General features: G+C 36.4%; 1 protein-coding gene across 5 annotated transcripts in view; it reads right to left on the bottom strand.

Moving 5' to 3' along the window:
- LOC129371599 (vitamin D3 receptor A) overlaps positions 1–24,406 on the bottom strand; it is a 77,423-nt gene that overhangs the window by 17,351 nt on the left and 35,666 nt on the right. For 2 of the 5 annotated variants that reach the window (XM_055048281.1, XM_055048282.1), the window contains exons 3-5: positions 14,851–14,998; positions 12,993–13,123; positions 1,555–1,739 (exon numbers count right to left, since the gene is read on the bottom strand). In XM_055048281.1, the coding sequence (XP_054904256.1) occupies positions 1,555–1,739; positions 12,993–13,123; positions 14,851–14,996 (462 nt within the window). In that variant the 5' untranslated portion in view covers positions 14,997–14,998. Of the gene's footprint in view, positions 1–1,554; positions 1,740–12,992; positions 13,124–14,850; positions 15,410–16,104; positions 16,312–24,406 lie in introns of those variants that run through there. The other 3 variants (XM_055048283.1, XM_055048279.1, XM_055048280.1) reach the window with 3 other exon arrangements.

Here is a 24,406-nt window from a genome sequence, read left to right as displayed (position 1 = left end):
GTAATACAGATGCATGATGGCCTTTTCTTTTGCTGATCTAGGATTACTTGTGTAAAGAAATCTGACTAGCTGTTACCAGGGATTTATTTTACTTATCTCAAACAAGCACTTTAGATCCTTTCTAATTCCCTCCTTAGTTCCCTCACAATGTTGAGATCCGCTGCCAACATTTTTTTTTTCTTGTGTGGATTACTTGACTGCTTCATCATGAAAGCCTGCGGTTCACTCTTAGTTTAATGCAACACCTGCAACTCAATATTCGGAAACCTCACTCATCTGCTACTCGATTAGAGTGTGCCTGTGGCTGCCTGCAGAGCGCCTGGTGATACAATCATACTTGACACTAATAAATCAAAGAGTCTGTGAGACTTTCTAGCTATTCTGTACTCTCCCTCTCATTCGCTCTGGATATTACTGTTGTAGCAGGCCACCGGGAGACTGTTGTCTGATGTAGTTAGGAAAATATTGCACATCTCTTGGTAACATGTGCTATTGGTGACAGCAGCAGTCAAAATGTCTCAAATATAAATACAGTGGTGCACAATGCCTTGCAAAAGCAATCAGGACCTTTTGAACGTTTACACATTTTTTTACAGTCACAACCTTTAATTTATATGACAGACACAGGCCTGTCACAATAACAAATTTTGCTGAACAATAAATTGTCCCAGAAGTTATTGCGATAAATGATAATATTGTTGTTTTGAGACCATTGTCAAGTAATAGAATGATAATGGCATAGTAATAAAAAAAAAAAAAACATTCTTAAAGATCAATAAACTTTAAATTCTACTGAGCATTCAGCACTGGAACGGGAAAACATTTTAAATATCCAAGTTAAATAAACATAACAACAGAAACAAAAAATAAAATGAATTATGAAGCTTCTGTAAACAAAATTGAAATTATTTTTTTATTTAAGAACTTAATCATTTTTTAAACCACACTAGAAGTATACTAAAAGGTGCAGATAGATAATTCAATTACTATTTTAAATAAGAAAAACATATTCTTACATAAAGACAATAACATAGCATTGGTGAAGTGAACGCTTGAGCATTTGTAGGAGCTACAAAAACACTTACCATTAACATGTGAAAAGTTCATCCCTTTCTACTTGACTTAACATCAAAACATTATAAGGCTAATCTGATTGTTATTATTTTTTGATTAGTGGAAGAAAAATTGAATATAAAAAAAAAAGAATAAATTAATTTACAAGATTTGAACCGGGTGAAGCCAAAAACTGCGTCAGTTGAGGAGTTCTGTGTAGAATATATGCACAAAATGTTTATTTTTATTTATTTATTTTTTTTATTTTCAACAGAAATGCTTATATTTTATTTATCTTTCTGGCTTAATTATTGCTCTCATGATGTTGCTCTTCCAGAAACTGATTTTGTTTAAGAGTCACTTTATGATTATTTCAATAGCCTTTTCATCACAATGAATTGTTTCAGCTTTACATGAACTGATAAAATGTGAAAAAGTTAATTAATTGTTTCAGTTGAGTGCTGATTGGCTAGAAGAATATCAGAATTGAAGCGGACTAACCCTGAAGCGTGAAAACTCAGAATAGGAGGCATCGTAGGTCTTTTGGTGAGCTTCCACCAAGCTGGAGATCATCCGCACCTGCTCCTCATTCAGACGTGGCCTCTGTGCCTCCCGGGCTGCCTCCTCTTCTTTCCTCTTCATTATCATTTCCCTTTTCCTCTGCACTTCCTCATCTGTCAGTATGACTGCAACAGGTAGATAGATGGAGGGTCAGGTCAAAAGCAATGAAGTAACTCCACATTTTCAAAATACTACTGAAGGTTGATTATTTAGACTTTATTTAAAAAAATACCATTTGCTCTTAGAGTCAGTGTAAGCAGCAATATCACACATTTGTACTTTAAGAAGGTCAGTTAAAAACAAATTCAACTCCTTCAATGTAATAACTGTGTCTGTAGATTTGTCCCACAACAAAATTCAAGCATTAACAAAGTAAGTTTTCAACTTTTTCCAGCACCACATGTTGAAGATAAAAACAAAACGAATGAACTAAAAGGACAGTTTCAATACACTATCTTATGATATCATTTGTCACTGTAATTAATAACATCTTGTGTTAGTATAATACATTCTACAGGTAAAATAAAATCTAAAAATGTTATGTCTGGAAATATCCTTCTCACGCACATTGTATAGACCTTTCTGTTAACATAAAGCTACAAAATATTTCTTAAAAATGTTCTTGCCAAGTTTTCTGGCATTAAACAATTAGAGATAATTTGGGGAATTCTAACTCACCTAAAACAAAGAGAAATTTGGTCTTATTTAACTTCAAACAGTGATTAAAAAATGTGTATGTGTTTTTTAATTATCTTTAAACATCTGGTTTCAACAGTAAACAGAGCTTTTGAAGTTTATGCTCTGAATCAAGCGCTGGATTGCACTTTATTACAAAACTGTGCAGCTTATTGTTTACAGAAATCAAGCATATCCAAACAACTAAAGTATCCAATTAAAAATGTAATCATTTTCTAGGATTTTAAGCATCTGTACGAACCCTGTGATATCCTTCCGTGTTCAACATTACTTTTGTAGTTTTGCTTCTTTCCTGAAAAACTCTACTTTTTGGAGGATGGATGTTGGGATTCCCCAGTCATTCTTTTTTCTGCTCACATGCCATGAATAAATGGCAGCTTAATAGTTTGTGATTGAAATCTCAAACCTTCTGCTTCTGAACCAACACCCAAAGAACTGGAGTGCAGACGTTGTGGATGTAGGACGGCAGCCAGAAAACGAGGAGGAAGTTTAAATCATCGCTTGCCAAGGTTTACTCTTCAACTGGAATGTGAGATCTCTGAATACAAAAACTGCAGTACCATAATAAGTGGTTCACCACATTATTGCCTCTAAAGCAGGGGTGCTCAAGTCCAGTCCTCGAGAGCTACCATCCTGCAACTATGAGATCCATCCCTGCTCCAACACACCTGAATCAAATGAGTGGCTCATTGCCAGACCTGTTCAGAGCTGATCCTGGTCTGCTGGAGTAAGGCTGCATCTAAAAGTTGCAGGACAGTAGCTCTCAAGGACTGGACTTGAGCACCCCTGCTCTAAAGTATCTCTACCATTCTTATAGACTGTAAATCTAGACAGGCATTACTGAGGGGGGATGAAAACATTGAGTAATTGTACAAATTCTATGAAATAACCCAAGACATTATACAGTGAAGGAGATAATCTGCAGCTTTGATCAGGAACATTTGAATACAAGTTTCTGTTTCTATTACGGTATCCGGTTGTGCATCTCACGTTTTGCATCTCACTGATTCTGTTCATGAACAGGATCAGTTCATGATCCTGTTCTTTTGAGTATTTAGCATGATGCACCCTGCCCTGCAATGACACACCACTCAGGTCTAATCTGGATCTCCAGAACCAAACATGGAGAAGCAGCTTCAACTTCTATGCACCACAAATCTGAAACAAACTTGTAGAAAAATGCAAAACTGCTGAGACACTTGAGTTCCCTTCAATAAAAGGCTAAAAACTCATCTGAAGTTTTCAGCTGAAAACTTTTGCTAAAAAATTTAGCTAACTTTTTAGCTAAGCTAAAATCAAAAATTAGATTTGAATCAAAGGCAAAGAGTTGCCTTGATTCAGAGTAATTGGTAAATTGATCAACATATTTAAAGTATATTTGCTTAATGCAATGTTTATTTCTCGTTCCATATTTGGTGCCTGCATTTTTAACTGCCTTTTGGTGAAATGTGCTGACTCCTGAGAACTGGGTTAGTGATACAGTGGGAATAATCAGCTCACCTAAAATTCAAACAAGGTAAAGGAGTTAATTTCTACATTTAGACAGGGCAAGAAAAAAATTAATCAAAACGTGCAGCATCCTCCTTTAGATGTTTCACAGGTAAACCACCTCAAGCAGCCTGTGTGGGTTTTATGGGACTTCAGGTAAAGATAGATCCATCTTTCAGTTTTTAATTTTCCATATGTGTCAAAAAATATGTAACCAAAATAAAATAAATCTGTAAAGCCATTTGTGCATGGATTTGTTTACTGCTAGCTACAGAAGAATCTTTCTGTGAACCCCAGGGAGAGAAAAAATGAAAAAAGCAATAATTTGATTTTTTCCGATAAACTAAATAATTGCTGCTAATAAAACATGGACACATACTATTACATCTTTCTGTTTCAGTGCCCAACTACAAAACAACACTGAAGGCACAAAGCATAAATATTTTTACAGTTAATCCGCTTGAAATCCACATAGTGTGTTCCGACTGCTAAAGCGATGCACTCCGCCTGAATGCCAAGACTCATATTAATCTCTTGATTCTTTGCCACAGTAAACAATTAGCCACAAGGTTCTCAACTATGCAGCAAACACAGACTGATAGACAGCACGACTCCCAGACAGATTAAAGCAGCCAAGCTGTTATGACCCGTGCCCAGAGTCACAACATGCAGAAATATGCTGGCAAATCTGCCATTTTGGCAGCAAAAGATAAACGGAAAAATAGCCAACCACCATAATCTGTGGAGAATTTATTAATAATTAAGCAGTTTCAGACATAAAAAAGAGCTCAAGCTTTGTTTTATGGTAATTAGCTCAGTTAGAAGTCCTCTTAATCTCTTCTAGATGAAGGATGTAAGATAATGTTTCTTGTTTATTCATCAATAAAAGGTGGGGGTGTGGTAGACAAGGCTGTAAATGATTGGACTTCTGGGCCCACTGTCTGTCAAACATTTAAATACAGTGATAGACTTCCCTCATTCTACTGCTAACCTACTCCCTAATTCACAAACACTCAAAAACAACCTTTTAAGGCCCAAGAGAATCTATAAGCAGATCCATCCAAGTAACAGACACCTATCTAATTCAGCTTCTGACCTGTTCTACCTAGCAGATGTTTGAAAACGCTAAAGGATCAATTTACTCAATCGATTAGATTTTCAATACTTTTTATTGCGAATACTGGAGCAATCTTAGTCCGACAAAAGCAAAGAAATTATTCTGCTAAACAGGATTAACTAGGCTTTTATTTTTATTAAGCCCCTGTCATTAATTAGGCTTTGGGTGCACTCCAGTGTCCTTCTATTCCCCAGCCAGAACCAGACGGCCAAGCCTCACTCCTTGTGGTAAAGACATTCAAGCACGCAGGGAGTTATTGTGAATAGGCAGAGTTTGGTTCGGAGTTTGGCATGGATGATCAAAGCAGCTATTCTCAGACTGGAACCTGATTGGACAAGTTCTTCCCTCGCCAAGTCGGAGAATTGGAGGCATCATTAAAGACGGAGTTCACAAAAGAACGTTGAAAGGAACATCTTGACCACCCAACAGCACTTTGGCAAAATACTCAGCAGTTCACCAAAAGACAGTAAGTTGGCATTTTAACAGTAGCTGACTGGATGTAGTGATGTTGTGCCTGGCATGGCAATAAAATGCATCAAAACAAATTAAATGGAATAAAAGCACACCTGGATAGAATAATTAAATAAAGAAAAACAAAATGAGGTTTTGGTCAACACTTCCAAAGCCAGAAATGTTGATAAGAGATGCAAAGGCAAAGAATCCCTGGAAAGGAGAAGGAGATTTGCTGTGGGCTTACACATTAACCAGCCAGTCAACCAGTTTAACACAATGGAGGCTGCTAACCTTTGGATTTAATGTGATATATGTCAAGAACCATTTGGTGTGTGGCCAATTTGTCCTCGCTAATGCTCCAGGCTTGTGCTTTCAAGCTGTTAAATTCAGGTCAGTCAGACATCAAGAAACCTATACATCCTGCATATGACACAAAATAGCTTATCAAAAGATCACAATATTTTTTAATGTAATCATCAGCTCCTGTGTTTCTTGTTACTTCCCCAACTGATTGGCTTCTACTAGAAACACAAAATGGCTTTCATCGTTTAGAAAGCAAAATGACATTTTGTCAAGTCACGACCCTAGACATAGCAATATTTTACTCAAATACCAAGGAACAAAGCAGACAGGTCACTGCTATAGATGCATAGAAGTCTAAGGGTATAGTTGGGCTACATAGCAAAATCCAGAGCTTTGAACATCTCAGGGTACCATCAAAATCCATCTGGAATGGAAAGAGCAATAACTGGTGTCAAGCAAAAGAAAGAAATTAGGTAAAGGTCATATCTTCCAAAGCCAAAGAAGTTGGATGTAAAAAGATGCTAAAAGACCCAAAGATAGAGAACCCTTATAGAGCCACCGCACAGTCTCTTTCACCTAAATAGAAAAGGACAACATTATCCAGAGACTGATGAGGATGGTACAGACCTAGCAATTATGAAAGAGTAGCAAGAAAGCCGTTGTTAAAAGGAAGACTTTGGAAATCTCTTTTGTAGCCACAAACCATGAAGGGGACAAAACAAACATGTGGAAGATGAGAACAAAACTGCACTTTTGTGGTGGAAAACTAAAACTTCACATTGTCTGAAAACACCTCCAGAATAATGATGTGGGGATGATTTTCTTCAGCAGAAAAAGGGACGCTGTTGATGAGAAGATGGATTGAGGAAACCTTTTAACATCATGTGCTAGAATGACCCAATCAAAGTCCAGATCTGAACCTTCTTGTAAATCTGTAAACTGAAAAATTGCTCTTAGATGCTCTCCACCCAATCTGACTGAGCTACTTTAGCAAAGAAGAATAAGTACACCACATTTTCCAAAATCATGAATCATTTTTCTTCTATGTCAAAATTTGGGAGTACTTTGTGTTCACATAAAATTCCAATAAAAACATTTAAATTTGCGGTTTTAGTGTTAGAAAATGTGAAGAAGTGAAGTGCTTATATGTTTTGTGAGGCACTTCTTTTAAGTACATGGATTGGCAAAGTATATCCTCTGAACAGTGTTATACTCCATATAACACGTTACCATTTCAGAAGCCACTCAAGCTTTCCCCAAAACTTGTCATCACATCTTCTCATTTTGATAAAACAAAAAAAAAAATCATATACCATTTTATGTTTTCAGCCAAAGCAGCCTGAACATCTGTCGATTTTACTAGATAGATGTAAACATTGCCAAAGAGGCTGAAAAAAATAAAAGACTCAGACAGGGGATGAGGAATTAGGGAGTCACTTGAAGGGCTTTAGCTAAACATGGGGATTCAATCATCTGTGGTCTAAAATGTTTCAAAAACTCTCTTGTAATTTAATCTTGTTCACAAATATTGCAACTTGCACACACAAACACACATGTGGGAAGGTCTTTTCCTGGCATCTCTCTAACCTGTGTCAAATAAGGACAGGGTGTTTACTAAGAGCTCAGCTGGCAGAGCCGAGAGACGGCAAGCAAAAACACCCACCTACACACGCAACTAATCAGAGTGCATTCGTCTGTGAAACACAACACAGAATTTCTTATATGCAGACATACAAACAAAAGGGATCTATTCACTTTATTTTCCACCAATAAATTAGCACCTAAAAAACGAAGACCCTTAAAAGGGAATTCATGATGTCCACGTCCGCTCGACCGCAGAGCCTGTGTGACGTAAACCTTGTCATGTGTCCCAGTCTGCGAGGTTCCTTCAGGACCCTCTGCGGCCAACCACATGTAGCTCAAACATTTGCAACCCTGTGGACTGAGCGCCCGCAGTATGTATGAGCCTGGATCAGTCTCTCTTTCAGAGAAAAAAATACCAGACGGGGCAGATCACGAGCAGAAAAACAACGTTGTTGCGCCGTTATCCACACCTTCACGATGCTCCTCTCACTAAGTAGAAGGACTCTTGACTGATTACATGCCTGTGGAAGGGAGGCTTAAATTCGACTGGCTCACAGCTGCACAAACGATGCCAAATGCACCTCTGCAAAATCGCAACCAGTTAGCACACTCGAAAAACCATCTAGGAAGAGTAATTTGTCGGAATAAACCGCCTTCGAAGTGGGAGCACCTCTTCAGATTGGGCTGCTATTTTAAAAAGTAGTTGAAGTGGGGTTTAATATTCGTAACACGCATTACAAAAACAGAATTTATTGACCATATTTGGGAAGATTAATGACCTGCTATAAAGTAAATGCAGCGTATGTGGTGTGGTTGCACTCAAGACACTCAACTGGAAAATAAATTTGTTTCACTGAAGGGAGTGTTAAAAGGCTGATTGCACGTAGGACACTTGTGGGTAGTATTGTCAAATCAAATGATGCTTTGATATATTAAAAGAAAAATTAAGGTGCTTTAAAAACTTGCACAATAGAAACTTAGGGAAGCATCTTAAAGTTTTTATTAAAAAAAAAACTTGTAATATATTTGTTAAAACTGTAACTCATGACAGTGAACTCATGACAGTGAAACATGAAAGAGATTTTAACAACTCTTTAAAAAAATATATTAGATCAGAAACGCTTCTTTCTACATACGGTAATGAAGCCATAAAACATTATTTATTGCAACTTAAAAACATGAATCTAGAAGAACATTATAAATGCTGCAGCTTCTAACATTAACAAGTTTAGCTCCTTCAAGATTGTTTGTGTAATCTTTTCTACCATCATATGTTGGGCAAACAGCATCAGAGCTAAAAAGTTTCCATCCTTGATCATCTTGAATAATCTGCCTTTTAATCTTTCTTTTGAATTCCTGTAGTGATTAATGGAGTTTTAAAAATAGTAGATGTCAATAATAATAATAATAATAGGCTAAACCGAACACATACCTGACATTCTAAATCACTCTGTGTTAAAACAAAGACTGAAAACAAAGAAACAGTTTCAATACGTCAATGTGCTTCACTCACTCAAGGCCCAACTTTCCTCAATGAAACACTTCACAACATAACAGTTTGTATTCATAACATCAGCTGAAAGAGTTTGATGCATCATTTGTCGCATTCAAACAAGCAAATACATGCTCCATCAGTGTGTTCTGCTTTTGTGAATACAGGCTTAAACTTTGTGAAACATCTGCAACTCCTTTCTAACACCCTCCTACTTCCCGTCTCCCTCACTTTCAACCCCTTACTTGAACTTTTCCTGTCAATCCCTACTAGCTAAACATCTGCTGATGTCCTCCTGTAGGTAGCATTTCCTGCTGGCAAGTAACAGCTGACGATAACTAAAATCCCCAAATAAAGAAAGTCTTTGTTTCTTTTCAGTTGGCTTGGATGTAGTCCTGAAGCTGTAATAAATGTTGTATAAGGAGATCATTTGTCCCTTGCAGAGTAAACCTACCAATCAATGTTAGTCTTCATAAATCGGTCATGACAAGATGTCACTCTGGAGCGGGGGCCGGTGGCTTTAGGATACATTGTTTCTCCTCCTTCTCCTCATGTTGTCTAGTTCTTGTGTTACACTCATGCCTGGTGGTCTCCATCCATAACCAACAAGGTTAAGAGCAAACTGGAAACAAGCTGCTTTTCAAAAACTGGCACAATGCTGTTTTTGTTACCCGTAACGACCATCTGCTTGGATAAAAGCGAGATGAAAAACACAAATTGTATGAAGTTACTTTTTGACTCATGACTGAGTTTGCCACATGGTACAACTAGGCCTGTCACGATAACAGATTTTGCTGGGCGATAAATTGTCTCAAAAATTATTGTGATAAACGATAATATTGTTTGAAGACCTTTTTACACTGATTTAATGGAAATTACATAATAATACATGCAATTTCTTGCCAAAGATAGATACACTTTACTTTAAAAAGAACACTTAACACTGGGACTGATGCACAAAATAAATAAAACAACCAAAAACAAAAATAAAATAGATTCTCAGTCTCCATTAACAATAAGTGTACTTGAATAAAAACTAAACATAAAGCCAAAGTGGAAATAAACACTGCATTCAACCAAAAGAGTGCAGATTATGAAGTTTGTATAGTATATTGCCCTTCAGTAATAATTAGATTTAAATAGAGAAGAATCCGACTTCCTGATGCAATAGTTCAAACTACAGGATTTTTTACCCCGAACGACAATCTTAGAACGTTCTTCGTTCTGAGATTGTCACTTGTGTGTTACGGTAGATCGTCGTGGCCGCTCCGATCTAAATCAAAGATTTGCCCAGACTGAGAGAGTGACGCAGCCTGTTGAATGTGACCGGTAGCCAATCAGAAAGCGCGGATTCTCCTCCTGCTTTCTGAGGGGAAACACGGAGGGAATCCCGAACAGCTGACCTGGCGCAACCCGAAATCCAGCAGACATCAGAGAAGATATGTGAAAACATGAATGTTTAATCAACATTTCATGCAAAGAAAGTATGAATAACTAGGGGAAGAGTTGGAGCGAAATTTCTACCAGAAAACCCGGTAACTTTTCAGCTGTTCTTCATTAAGGTGACATAAATAGGTTATAATGATTTTCATTCAGTCAGGACTGACACTAGTCACATGCATTGCAAGTAGATTGTAGTAAGGAATTGATTAATGCCTGGTTTCAAAGTTAGTGAATTGGATTTATTATTTTGTGTCCATTGTTGGACACAACACGGTTCGATCGAACCATTATAGCTAGGCTTTCTGTCAGCTAATGTGTGGTCTCAAGTTTTGATAATGGGCCGACAATCCGCGACATAAGATGGTGCAGCGCGCGCTGGGCATTACACTAAGGAAATAAGGAAGGGAGGGTCAGTGGAGAGCACCGGAGTTGAGCCTTTTTTCATTCAGTGTCATCAACAGTAAGAAAAAAGCAGGAAGAAACGATATAGACGATAATTAAAATGAGGTCGATAGTTTTAATTTATCGTGCGATTAATTGATTTATCGTTTATCGCGACAGGCCTAGGTACAACCAACCTAATGCATATGGACCGTAAACTCTATTACCTATATCCTCGCTGCAAATAAGATCGGTTTTCGCTAACCCATTGATTCCACTGCCTCCTGTTTCTCTTGGAAGTCAGGTTGCTTTTTGCTTTTTACTGATTATTCCCTTGTGAGAAAAGTTAAAAATTACACAAATAAGTAATAAAGCTTCTCTTTTAGAAATAAAAACGTAGTTTTTCTTCCCTGGGTTGTTGCACGCATAACTCACACTGAATAAAAGACTTGAAATGAATTTCCAAAAGTGTATTTAAATATAGAGATAAGCCTTGTGTGGATTGTGAGCAGATGCTCTACTGTAACTCAGATGAATAAAAGAGTATTACATCAGAAGAATTCAAAGCTGAGGCAGAGATATTACATCAGGCTTTGAAATCAAAATTAAAATAAGTTGGCTGAAGATTTATTTATGTGACAGAGTTTAATGTCTCAACATAACACTGAATTTTTGTCCATATATTTAAAGGGGCAGTATTATGCAATCCTGACTTTTTTCAGCATTACATCATATATCTGGAACACTGCCCTGAGTCATGCATGACTCAGAAGTCCTTTAACCTCCATCAAAACCATTCAGCTGTGCAAAATGCCTGGTTGGACCTAGCCCCGCCTTTGAGGCGCAGCTCCTCTTTGGAAATTTCAAAGCAGTCATCTCAAAACAGAGAGTAGATATGTTAGCTTTAGGCTAGCACTTCATCCCTCTGCTTTGCTATTTTCTGGTGCTATCCAGTTTCGCTGAAGATGTTTGGAATCAAGAAGTTGTTTTAAATCTAATAGTCCACGTTTTAGTCATCCCAGTGTTATAATGTCTGGAATGCTTGAATGAAAACTGAGAGTTTTCACTGCCCTCCTGCAAGTCTGACTGAGGACAGCTACTTGCTACTGTGCGCTAAAGCACTTATTGAAGTGTTATTGTTTTTTATATGAATATTAAACACCTATAGTTTGAATCAATTTCTATTTGGACACAATACAGACGGTGGAGTCTGTCTGAGAGGAATGGAGACGTACCAACCTCTGGCCTTTATAAAAACAAATATCTCTGCCACGTTGTTTAAAAATAATATCATACACACGGGATTGGTTTCAGAAAAGCTTTTATCCATATGAATCTACGCAAATACTTCCCTGAGAGTTGTTTTGAACATGCCAAACCTAAGGAAGTATATAACAAAGTTAAAACCTATGCCAGCCAATCCGATTGCTTCACGACAACCATTTCTCGTGTAGATAAAAGGCTGAAATACATAAAATTGTGTTAGTTTTTCTAGATATCTGGCAGTTCAAGTGTGAACTAGAACCAAGTGCCACACTGGTATCCAACTCCAGGAAACATACATTTTATAATTTCCATTATAATGCTTTACTATAGTCTTAACAATATGTCACACACACACACTCATGTTAGCCCCAACCCTTTAACAGGAAAAGTTCAGTGTAATTAAATTCAAATTCAACATTCTGTAACTGGATATGAATTTGGTTATATAGTTATACTGATGAGAGCAAACTGCATTGATTATGAATTTGGTCTAAATTGGATTTCATACAGTTGGTTATGAATAAAACCTGTTTTGCTTATGGAAAAAATGGCTTTCAATGGGGATTTGTTATGAATCACAGCTAATGAAATAAAAATGATGAACAGTGGTTCTTCCAGCCAGCAGTGCATTAATTACTTTGTTTAAAAGTCCGATCCAAATGAATATTCTTGTCTTTTCTTAGTCGTGGTTATGAGAAATGAATTCATGAAGAGTCAGTTCTAATTTTTGGTGGGTATTTTACAGACTAAAGCAAAATGTGAATCTGTAATAAATATTTTTATCTGTCGGCAAGCAAAAGCTGATCTATTGAATGTGTGTTTTGTTTTTCTTGACTGATCCAGTTCCCACTTCATTTACTAACAAACTTTACAAGTCTATTCTGCTCGCCTGGTAAGACTGAAGTCAATCCAATCACAGACAAATTTTCAAATCTTTTCAGATTTGAAAAAATTTCAAGTCCAACATTTCATGTTGGGACTTGTCTTTTGAAATGTATTCAAGTCCTAATGTAACTTGAATACATTTTTACATTTCTATGACATCGTTTGATGCGGCAAGTTTGTATCAATCATAATAAATTCAAAGAGGAAACAAAGCTTTATTATCGTCATGTCCTGATTCCTGTGGCCTCACAGAAAGACAGCCATACTCACATTCTTTCATCATGCCGATGTTGATGCAGCGTTTAAGACGACATGCTTGGCAGTGGCGCCGGTTGTCTTTTGTGATGGTGCAGCTCCCGTTGAACGGACAGGTGAAGGAGGCTTTGCGCTTCATGCTGCGTCTGTATGAATGCAAAAAAATCTTGTTACTGAATAAAAAGAACAATAATTATTTAATAGTTGCAATTTTAGAGGTACAAGACAACTTCACATTAGTTAAATTAACAGGAATAAATTGTGCTGTAAAGAATTTTTAAAATCACAGTTTCTGTTGAAGTAAGTATGTTTTCATCCCTCACACTTGAGTTAGTGGCAAGGATTAGTGGCTGGTATGAATAATGAATACGTTTCTGAAAGCACTAAAAGCAAGGCACACATGGACACATGAAATGAAGTCATTGTGAACCTCCACCTCAAAACAGCACACATGCATTAGTGACTTATTCACAGAGTCCTCTGTTAATGTGCAGGCAAGCAACACCAACATATTCAAGAGAAGCATGACCCATTAACTAAAAAAATACAGAAATGTTTATTTCATTCTAACTTAGGGAACTTAAACTTAAGGATGTCCAGAAAAAAATTTTTTGTTATTGGCAGTGGTATTAAAACTATAACTACATAGATTCTGGTAGAATAAACAATCATCTTTGATCTGTCGGTCAAATACTGAAAACTAATTGCTACAAGGCAAACAAGAACAGGTTGTGCACCTCACATTTTTTGGCTGAATAAAAATCATATGAAGGTTCTTTGATAAGCTGATGTGATCAATTTTGTTAGCATTGCTTTAATTTATTGCTGTAAATCAAAACTACAACTTTTTTTGGAATATAGTCCTTAAAAAATGTATCATCAGATTTAGATCTCAGGACAACCAGCAAATTGTTCTCAACCAGTAAAACCCTGATTGGTGCATTTTTAGAAACAGTCTGATAAAAACTCCACAGAGACTTAATTCGGTCTTTCAGTTAGGCTTCTAAGCTTAAAATAACTGCCATTTTAAAGTATTTTAGAAGACAAAATCAATCCAAACTTGAAATAAAATTTAGTAGAATAAAACTATTCAGTCAGATGAGCAGGAAAATACATTCAGTGTTGGATTGCACCTAAGAAGTATTTTACTAAATTTATTGAATATTCTGATAATTAATCAAATAATCTGATAAAGAAATTGGCACATTAAGCAAATTTTTCATTTAACTCTTTAAGGCTTTTTATACCATAATAGAAATACACTAAGAGATGCAAATAATATTTTGATTCTTTCTTAAAATAAATATATGTTTTTTATTTTGCCTAAAATACAATAAAATAAAGCCACTTGAAAAGTTTTAGCAATTTACATATTTACAACCTAGATATTGTTACCGTTCCAAAATAAAATGGCCGAACTAAGTGACTTTGCCAAAAAATAAAATAAAATCACTTATTTTTGCCAGATCATAAAGGTAAAAAAAAAAAGAAAAAGAAAAAAAAGACTTTTGGCAAAAAACAACCTAGGCCATTATTTTAGAAAGGTAACGAAATAGTAAAATTCAGCTGACGTCATTATGACTATTGGCAAATTACAATGACCAAAAGCAAACAGATCAGTTGCATTTAAATGTCACTAAGAACTCTTTGTCATTTCCAGGGTTTTAACATGTACATGGTCTGGTCTTTACCAGATCCAAGTTTGTGAAAAACTAAGTATATCATAAAAACTTAGAAATGGAACCTGAGACTTAAAAACATTCCCTGAATGTATAAAAGGCTGTGCTTTTGTTTATTAAGATGACAAATTGCAAATAATCTACCTAGATTACATAAAATATAAAAATGTGACACTGGAAATCCCCAAACGCACCTAAAGAAGCCCTTGCAGCCCTCACAGGTCATGGCATTGAAGTGGAAGCCGGTGGCCTTGTCTCCGCACACGCCGCATATCCGTGGGGCATTGCGGTCGAACTCATCGGGTCCAACCACTGACGTTGTCACCGTCATGGGCTCCATCACTGAGTGGAGAGAGGGAAAAGACACAAAGTTTAAAGAATGATGTCTGTGCTTTAGAGTGAATCTAATGAATCTAGGATAGAAAACCAACAGAAACAGGAGAAACATTCACCATGAGCTCACATCCAGGGACCCCCTCCAAACTACAGATTCAACGTAAAGAATCAACTAGTTTAGCTGTGTTCCCTTCACGGAGTGGGATTCTGGCCGATTGACAGTGAAGATGTGCATTTTCCCTTTTTATCCAAACAGGTGTTGGGCTATTAGCATATTTAGCAAAAGGCACGGACAGCCAGACACTGCGTCTTGCAGCTATTGGCTGGATTTGTAAGCCAACTGCACAGACACACACACACACCTACTCACACAATCGAGAAAACCGTGAAATGACGGTCATTGGCAGAAAAAAAATAATTTACTGACAGAAATAGGGTTCTTCGCCAAATATTGTGCAACAGCCAGTGGGTTTATTACTGCCAGTTCTCCACTGTGAGATTTTTTTCCACACATACACCATCTGGACGCATTCTATGAAATAAACAGAAGTGGAAAAGCACATACCACTGTGAAACTGTGTTCAACCTCCACTATAGGTCCCTGAGCTTTATTGGAGAATGTCATAAAGAGTCTAAATGCAAAAGTATGGTGACTGAGTTAGTTCTGTTGCCCAAGGTTAGATTTTACAAAGTCTTATCATTTGAACTGTTTTTTTTTTTTTTTTTTAGCTCTCGAAACCTATTAAACAGAAGTTGACGGCATATGGCAGTTCATTTGGACTGGAAGATATTTTAAATATCCAAAATAAAACAACAAATAAAAGAAAAACCACACACCACTAAAATCATAAATAAAACAGATTTTGTGACTGTAAACAATTTTTCCTAAAATATATAAACCTAAATGTAAATAACTGTGCTCATTTTAAGTTATTATGCAATAAATTGATTAATTTGTCATTGCGACAGGCACATTGACATGTTCAGCCAGGTTTGGTCTATTGAAGCAGTGAGCCATATATTCACAATTACTCCTGCTATTGTGAAGATATGAAAGATAATAAAAGGTGAACCAATTAGAATTATAAAGGAAAGGTCTTCTGTAGTCTTACCTAACAACAGGGTTTTGACCCGTTTCCACGGTGGTTCACAGAGAGGGGACACGTCCTCATATGACCTCTCACATGAGCACTTAATGAGAACAAAGTAAGATGGGAGAGGGGACGGGGGGCACGCGATGGATTTCAACAAAGCAGGAGTCACGTGGCAACACAGTATAGCCAGCGGTATGCAGTCGGGCTCAGAAGTGAGACTTGGATTAAGTCAAACAAGGAGAAAGAGACAAGGAGCAGCTACTGCTGATGAGCATGAAAGTTGAAAGTAAGAAATATATGAGGAAGATGGGAGAACATCAGGTGATGAAGATTACAATCAGATTTAGCGATCAGATCGTGGTTAGTGAAAACAGAAAATCCACCTGACCAAGGTAAATGTGCAACTCCTCTCACTAACATTGTACATATTACTGTAAAGTATATGACTTCTGAGTTGGTGGTTGCAGTGATTTAAAGTCATGCACAGAGAACTGATGAAGCACAAGTGTCATTTGACAGATGTGGCCATGAGAAAAACACAGAAGGCGCACTGTTCGTCATCATGTGACAAAAACTGGCTTGTTTACAGGTACAGCACCAGGTGAATAATTAAAACCATGCAGATGGTGAAATGGAGGAAGATGAACGTAAACACCGCAACAGATCTGTAAAAACAAAATCCACAACATCCACTTTCATTATCAGAGCAGATAAACTAAATCTGAGAGTCAGATGGCTTCTGCGTTATTCTCTCTATTTTCTGATTACTGGATAATTCCTCATCTTTCCTCTTTTACATTTTAACACTTCTTGGTAAAAAGTGCTGCTATTATTTTTCAGCAGTGGTGAAAAGAAGAGAGAGCTTGAAGCAGCAAGGTTTGTGTCTTTGTTGCCGTATCCTTCCAGCAAAGCGATGCTTCTGTTCTCTTATTAGAGAATCTGGTCTGTCAGTCATCACTCATCTTCCTCGTCACTTTAGTTTGAAAGTCTGAAAATGTCAGAAAGAAAGGTGTACATGTGTCAGGACTGCAGAAAAGCTCACATACCTTAGAGTATTTAAAAAATGTCTTTCCCTTTTGTTTCTTTAAATTCAATGTTTGCTTGAATATGGATGATAACAGGACTGAGCTAACATCATATTTACAGTGAGCCAAAGAAAATACTGAATTGGTTGTAACTTGTCAGATGAACAGATGTCACCTGTAGGTTTATTGCTCTTTATTTCAGTGTTTATGCTTGAATGGAAGAGTAAATGAAAGCATCATCATCCAATAAATATTCATTATAATACAACTTTTTTTTACAGAACAATAAATATTAAATTCAAGGTAAATGTATGGTATGAAAGGGGATAAAGCACAGCAAAAATCATATTATTCATGTGAGAAAAGAAACAACTGGAAGTTGTGAGTAATTTGAAGTTTCCATAGTTAAAGCATTTAATTTTTTTCTATCAAGTCATCAATTATTATGCAATATTCAGGAGCTCACAATGATATTCAACTATTTTTTAAATCCGTTTCTGACTTTGGAGGATTTGTCAAATGCACAGCCTACCTGAAAAAAGTCTGAATTTATGTAGTCACACAAGACAGATTTACAATTTCTGAAATTATGCAATACTGTAACTGCAAAGGACTGTTTGAATGAAACATCTGGTTAGATTTTATCTTTCATCTGGCATGAATTCAAATTCTGCATGTCTAACATATTTTGCCCACTTTTGAAATACATTTTATACATAAATATTACAGAGCGCTGGTTTTTCAAAAACAATGTGTGCTTTACCCCAAGAAAAACACTGTTTCATTGTTGTATTGATCAACTCAGATATGTTTACACCTGAAACAAAATAAACAATAAAACTGCGCCCATTTCAGGTTACGGTAAGTGTTAAAGAACTTTGTAGTTGTTTTCTAAACCTATTTAAAACCATGTTGGAGCAACAGATTGAGGCCAGACTGCAAAGTAGGAAATATTTACTTGCATATATGTTAGCCTCTGATGAATAAGGAAAGAAACTTGTCTGAAGCAAGAAACTACAGAGGAGAGTTGACCCCATTTCTAAAAACAGAGCAGAATTCAGTTTGATGTCATGAATATTTTGTTTCACTATAGACATGATTTCTCGTAAAAAACAAACAGCAAGATGTAGCATTTCATTTAAAAAAAACATGCACTCACTAGTAACACGGTTAAATAAAGTTGTTCTAGTTTGCATGTTTTTCAGCTTGTGGTGTCAGATAACGCAGCTCACATCTTAAAGCCATTAATACGACATGATAACCAGCTGTCACTGTAAAACCATCTTCAGGCTGCTGGTGCACACAGATAAAACTGTGGAATCTGGAAAACTCACTGTGCACAAGATACAGATAACACTCTTCAAGAAATAAACAACAACACAGTTAACAGCATAATACGTGGAAATGTGTGGCTTTGTCTTTTTTAAGGGCAATGCAATCGTTGGTTTGGAGTTTTTGATCATCCACAGCATTTAAAGACATCGGCTTAAGCAATAAAGATGCATAAAGGCAAAATAAAAATCATTAGTTCCACTGAAGCACAGGGGATCCATTCCATAACCATTCCATTCCATATGAAAAGGCTTGTCATGATAAATTTTGTTGGATGACAAATTGTCCCAGTAGTTATTGCAATTAACAATAATTTTGCTGTTTTGAGACGATTTTCAAGTAATATAATGGCAATGGCATAATGACACAAGTGTACCCTCTTTAAGATCAACAATTTTTAATTTCTAAAGAACATTTAACACTGGAACTGGGAGACTATTTGTTTCAATGGTTTTCTTTATTTTGTATAATTAAATTAATTCTGAATTCTGAAGTCTGTAAACAAAACTGACCTTCAAAAAAAGGGTCTAGTAGAGACTAAAGCACTAGACTGAAAACTTGTATCACCTAGTATTTGGTAGAAAAACACAAAAAAATAATCAAATGCAAATTACCAAGTTCGTTTTAATTTCTCATGTGATTAACTGACTTATTGCGTGTTGCGGCAGGCTTACTTGTGAAGGTCATATATCTCCTTTGCTATAATGATAAGTTGTCTTCTCTTTCCCACTGAAAAACAGTTAAGCCCATAATTATTCAGGCCCCTGACAGAATTAAGTTTGAAGTTGGAAATAGTATTAAAAATGTGGTGTCGGACTCCAGACTTAATCAAGAATCTGCTGAGAAAGCTTTAAAAAAAAAACTAGAGGAAACGTGCAACAAGCTGGTAGTAGATTGTAAAATAAGGTTAGATGCTGTACTGTATAAATGTTTCTTTTTTCACAGCATATTAGTAAGGGCATACATCTGTTTATTCATGTCATTTTATTAAAAATCTAAATTCTTCACCGATACTCCTCTCTCGCACTGTTTATGTTTTGTTTTTTATATTTGTTTTTTTCAGAAGTAAACCTCTTGGTTGAGTTTAAAACGTAATTTGGAATATAAAGCTAAATATGCCATTGGCAGTTATACGTTTCTCCAGAGATGGGCTGTTTATACTGCTTAAGAAAACTTGTTTTGCGAAATGAACCTGTTCACCCCACAGATCCTGTTTCAGCGATGTGGCTCCAATTACTCAGTGAGAGGGTCACTGCTGATACAGGCAGTGATACAGGCAAACACCGTATACTCAAACAAAGTTGAGTATATAAAAAAAAAGAAAAGGAGTGTGTTAGATATGCTTAGATATATGTTTTCTGTCTTGTTTTTCTCCTAACAAACATTATTTAATCTGGTTATTAACTATGCACTTCTACCTGTTCATGCTATTATTTATCTCACAGTATCAACAAATCCTTCAAAACTCATTTTTTGGGGGGATATTTTTCAAACTTTTTATTAAAACTGAAGAAGAAAAAAACATTCCACATAAGTTGCTTCACTGTTAACAAATGCTATGAATTGTCTCAAACATTTCACAAGAAATCTCCATGTGATTTCCCTCCTGCATTCCCAATGTCTTCAGGGTTTTTACTGGGATGGGAAAAAGCATTTATCCATGCTAATGAGAAACAACAAGCATGTGTTGTCAATTTACCATAAGTGGATATTTACTATAGGAAAAACACAAGATTAAGTGGTCTGATGTGAAAGAAGACAAGAAAAATCTGACCTGGACTTTTTCATAAAGCTGTTTTAAAAGCACTAATTTGACACTTTTTGTTTAATGTAATGCACAGACTTTAAATAAAAGTCTGTGCATAGCCTCAAATGAGACTCAGAAGTAAGCCGAAGTGGTTGTGTTGTGCATTAATATCAGTGCAGCAGGGCAATACAGGAGCGAACAGACCTCTCCATGGGTGGTACAACAGGGAACATGATGTACTTTTCCCACCAGCTGCCTGAAAGTGGGCCTCTCAAACACCCAACTCACAGCCTGGAGTCCAGTTGAGTACAATAAAGTAGCAGCTTAGGTAGATCTCAGAAGTTCCAGCGAATAAAACGTATCTGTCAGAAATGTCTTTGTGTGGAAAGAAGAGCTGTTTATTTATATGATGTGTGTGAGGCCACAAGAAATGAAAGTTAAACACTGGATAACAACAAACGAGACACAAATGGAAGATAATTTGGGTGAGCTCATTTCCTGCATTTATTTTGTCATGTTTTTTTTTTTTTTTTTTTTTTTTTGTCATTTAACTATTTGGTGTTTTTGCAGAGCAAAAGCCAATTCAATATAACAAAGGGGGCACAAGCACAGCAAAAACAAGTGAAAATTTGAAGTGCAACAGAATTAAATAACGTTTCTAAATATTGTATTGTGATTATGCAATAACAGTGTTGATTTTTTTCATATTCAATGCCCTGCCTTCAGAGTCAACACAGAAATATTACTTTTCATTCAATAAATGGGATTTTTGTAATAATAAAAAAATACACAAAGTATTTAAATCATTGAGTTGCCAGCCTCATAAATAGTCAGTCCTCTACAATAATGGAGGAAAGTGATTGCTCCATTATTGGTAGGTACTGAAATTACTACATAAGCAGCAGTAAATCCATATTTTTTCCTCCTCTTCTTTCTTATATATGCTCCCAACAGTCCCTGTGACCTTTAGCATCTTGGTCACTAACATGCTGTATGTCAGGTGTAGGTATCCAACATCTAAAATATCACACTGGCATGCAAAGTGTGAACTTATGAACCCTGCAGCATAACAATATCCAACAGAAATGCATTCCAGATAGTCCTGTGCACTATTAATATTGCAAACACCATATATTTCTAATAAACTGTGCAGTCCCAACTGGTAAAAATATATGTGGGAGAAAAACCTTTTGTTGTTTCTAACAATTCTACAGGTAAGAATAATCAGAGTAACAGAGCAAATGGGTTTAATTTTTTAGGGCTGGTTATGTCTAATAACGATAGATAAAGGTTTATTTTAGTCGAGCTCAGATCTTGTGCTTTTGAAGTTACTGCTAATATGAGACTAAAATACTATCACAAAACAAAAAAAGAATAAACAAATTCATGCTGGCAGTTTGAATTCAACTTAAATATTGTAACTAATGAATTATGAAACTTAATTCATTTATATTCAGACTTATGAGTCGAGTTAGTTCTTGTGAACACTATCAAATCATTGGGACTGCTCTGGCGCCCCTACCACCAGGCTGTACATTTCTTGTAGAAATGTACAAGATTTCTGGGGAAAACCCTGAACATTATTTAAGACAATTATACTAGCTTGGTTGTAGCTGGACATTAGTATTCTACACCAATATTTTCTCAAATTATTCTACATGTTTTCAATTAGAATTTAAACAAACTAAAGTAGTTTAAGACCACAACTGTTGTCTTAGTGAAAATACAAAAATAAATTGTAAAACTTCTAGAATTTTACATGTAAAATAAAAAAATAAAACATTTGTCAATTCAAAAAGAAAGTATTTGGCACTGCTAATCATAACAGTTTTAATTTAAAAGCCAACATTAAGACAAGTAATATCATAGATGTTATTCTAAAATTTAACAAAACCAGCTTTGAGGTTGAATAAGTGCATTACACAAACTAAGAAAACTGCAAACCATGACAGGCAGCGTTAAGGTAGAAAAATGGTAACCCAACAGGGAGGCCTGGATGCCGAGCCGAGACTCAGTGGTTTAGACAGAAGCGGCCAGCTGGGACAGACTGGACTGGGATACAGCAGATGCTACATATCAGTGACAGAGAGGAAAATAGGCAGAGAACTGTTGCACTATGTTTATCTCTCTTGACGTCATTCTCAGGTGTATAACCAAGGTCTGAATGTTAGAACGTTGCCTTTTTCCAGCCGGGGACTGGCCCTTGCTTGAACCTGCACTCCCTGCTCCGATGTTCCTAATAAAAACCTGGAGAAGAGTCAGCCGACTCACTTCTCCTTAAACGCAAACCAGCACGCAAGGTTTTAAATCTCTGACGGCAGCAAACTCACACATTAATCTCAGGCTCAAGTAGGTTTTAAACACTGTTATTGATGAGATCTCAAAACATCAACTGGCATTTGATTCAATCGGATGTGTGTGCGCAGAAGAATGAGCCAGCAAAGAGAAAAGGGCGTTGTTTTGTGCAGCCATGCGTGTCTGCATCCCAGGACGATTCCACTTGGCAGGAGCTGTGTGTTACAGAGGGCAACTGATGGGAATGGCTGGCACATATCACACCCCTTGACACACACCTCCACACACGCGCACTGCTGCTCAAAGTTAACTGGGAAAAATATTTAACTACTGTGGACAGAATAGTTAAACCAGGGCAGGTCTGTCTTTCATTTCATTTTCATCTTTGATAAATTTTATTTGTGTAAATAAAGGTTAGAGTTCACAAATAAATTAATCAAAACATGAAAACCAGTCATATGTAACAGAGATGCACCTATCCAATATTAATATCGGTATCAGTGCTTGTACTAAAATATAGTCTAGATCAGGTTTCAGTGACAATGAGCTGGATTCAATCTATTCAGTCTAATTCTATGCTTTTGCTCTGAGCGATGTCATGGTTTATTATTTATTTTATATTGTATTTAGAACCCGTAATTTCTTTTTCTGAATCATTTGAAAGAAGTTTTGTTGGAGTTTATCTTTAAATGTTTGACAAAGGCAGTAAATCTATTGTTTTAGGCAGGTTCAGTTTATTTATTATTTTCCATTGGCTGCACTACTCCCAATAGCATTTACTGATCAAATTGAAGTTGTTCTTACAAGTTTGCTTGTGAAGCTGTTGATGTGTTTAAGTGCAGAGTTTTCAAGTAAATTTGTACTTCAGTACATTTATGTGTGTATTAAAAAAAATAATCATTTTAAGTCAGCTAAGCACTCTGTACTGGATGGGTATCAGCTGATACTAAACCTCAGATATCGTATTGGTATCAGAAGTAGAAGTGAAAAATGTGGATCGGTGCATCCCTAATATGTAACAAACTAACATAAGCCAAACAACACAGTCTTTTAAAAAAGAGAACTGTAGTAGTTTGCTCATGTCAAGTGAAAGAACCGCAATGGGTTGGACCACTTTCTGTTCTCCAGTCCAAAGCTCCTCTTAGTGAAGCGCACAACGACCTGAACACTTGGCTAAACCAGAAAAGCTTTTTATCGTCCTTGCACACACCCACTCGCCAGCAGGGAAAGTGCTTATGATGCTGCTAATTGTAAATGTTGTGTGCCAGTATGTACAACTTAGTGGGAGGTAGTTTTATGCAGGCGCTATAATCACAGGGTCGGCAGCAGGAAGGGCTGGGATAAACACAGGTGGGCACTTGGCTTATTCTCAGCTGAATGAACGCACGCTCACAAATATATATACACAGACATAGATGACTAGGCATGTGGGCTGGTATGACATTGTCAAGTTCTGACAACCATGAAAAAAAAAACAGTTTCACAGCATTTAACAAAATATAATATAAACATAAATTAAATAACTTAACTGGTTTTATTTATTACAAAGAACAAGAAAGACAAAAATGATTCCTCTTATTTTATGGGTGTAAAAACACATTTATTTATGCAGTTTGTCGCATTTGCGCTAAACAAATTTGCAAAAATAAAAGGTACCACATTCTCAGTAAAGCCTGCTGTTTGGGAACATTACAGTTTATTACACTGATGGAGAGACAAAGGTAAATTTATGTTGGTATTGTTCAATCAGCTCAAAGTCGGCAAACTTTTCACCAATTTGTTCCCTCATTTCATACTCATGTTGGTCTGAGCTTAGATTTTCACATGTTCCTTCAAAGGCATTAAATGCAGTACTCCATCTTATGATATGCCTCAAAGTTTGCCTCGAACACATAACCAAAGCTAGCAGCTCAGCGTTAAT

Source organism: Poeciliopsis prolifica, unplaced genomic scaffold, assembly GCF_027474105.1.
Source record: "Poeciliopsis prolifica strain line A6 unplaced genomic scaffold, Auburn_PproV2 SCAFFOLD027, whole genome shotgun sequence".
NCBI lineage: Eukaryota > Metazoa > Chordata > Actinopteri > Cyprinodontiformes > Poeciliidae > Poeciliopsis > Poeciliopsis prolifica.
Note: the sequence above shows the minus strand (reverse complement) of the source record. Positions and strands in the feature narration are given on the sequence as shown.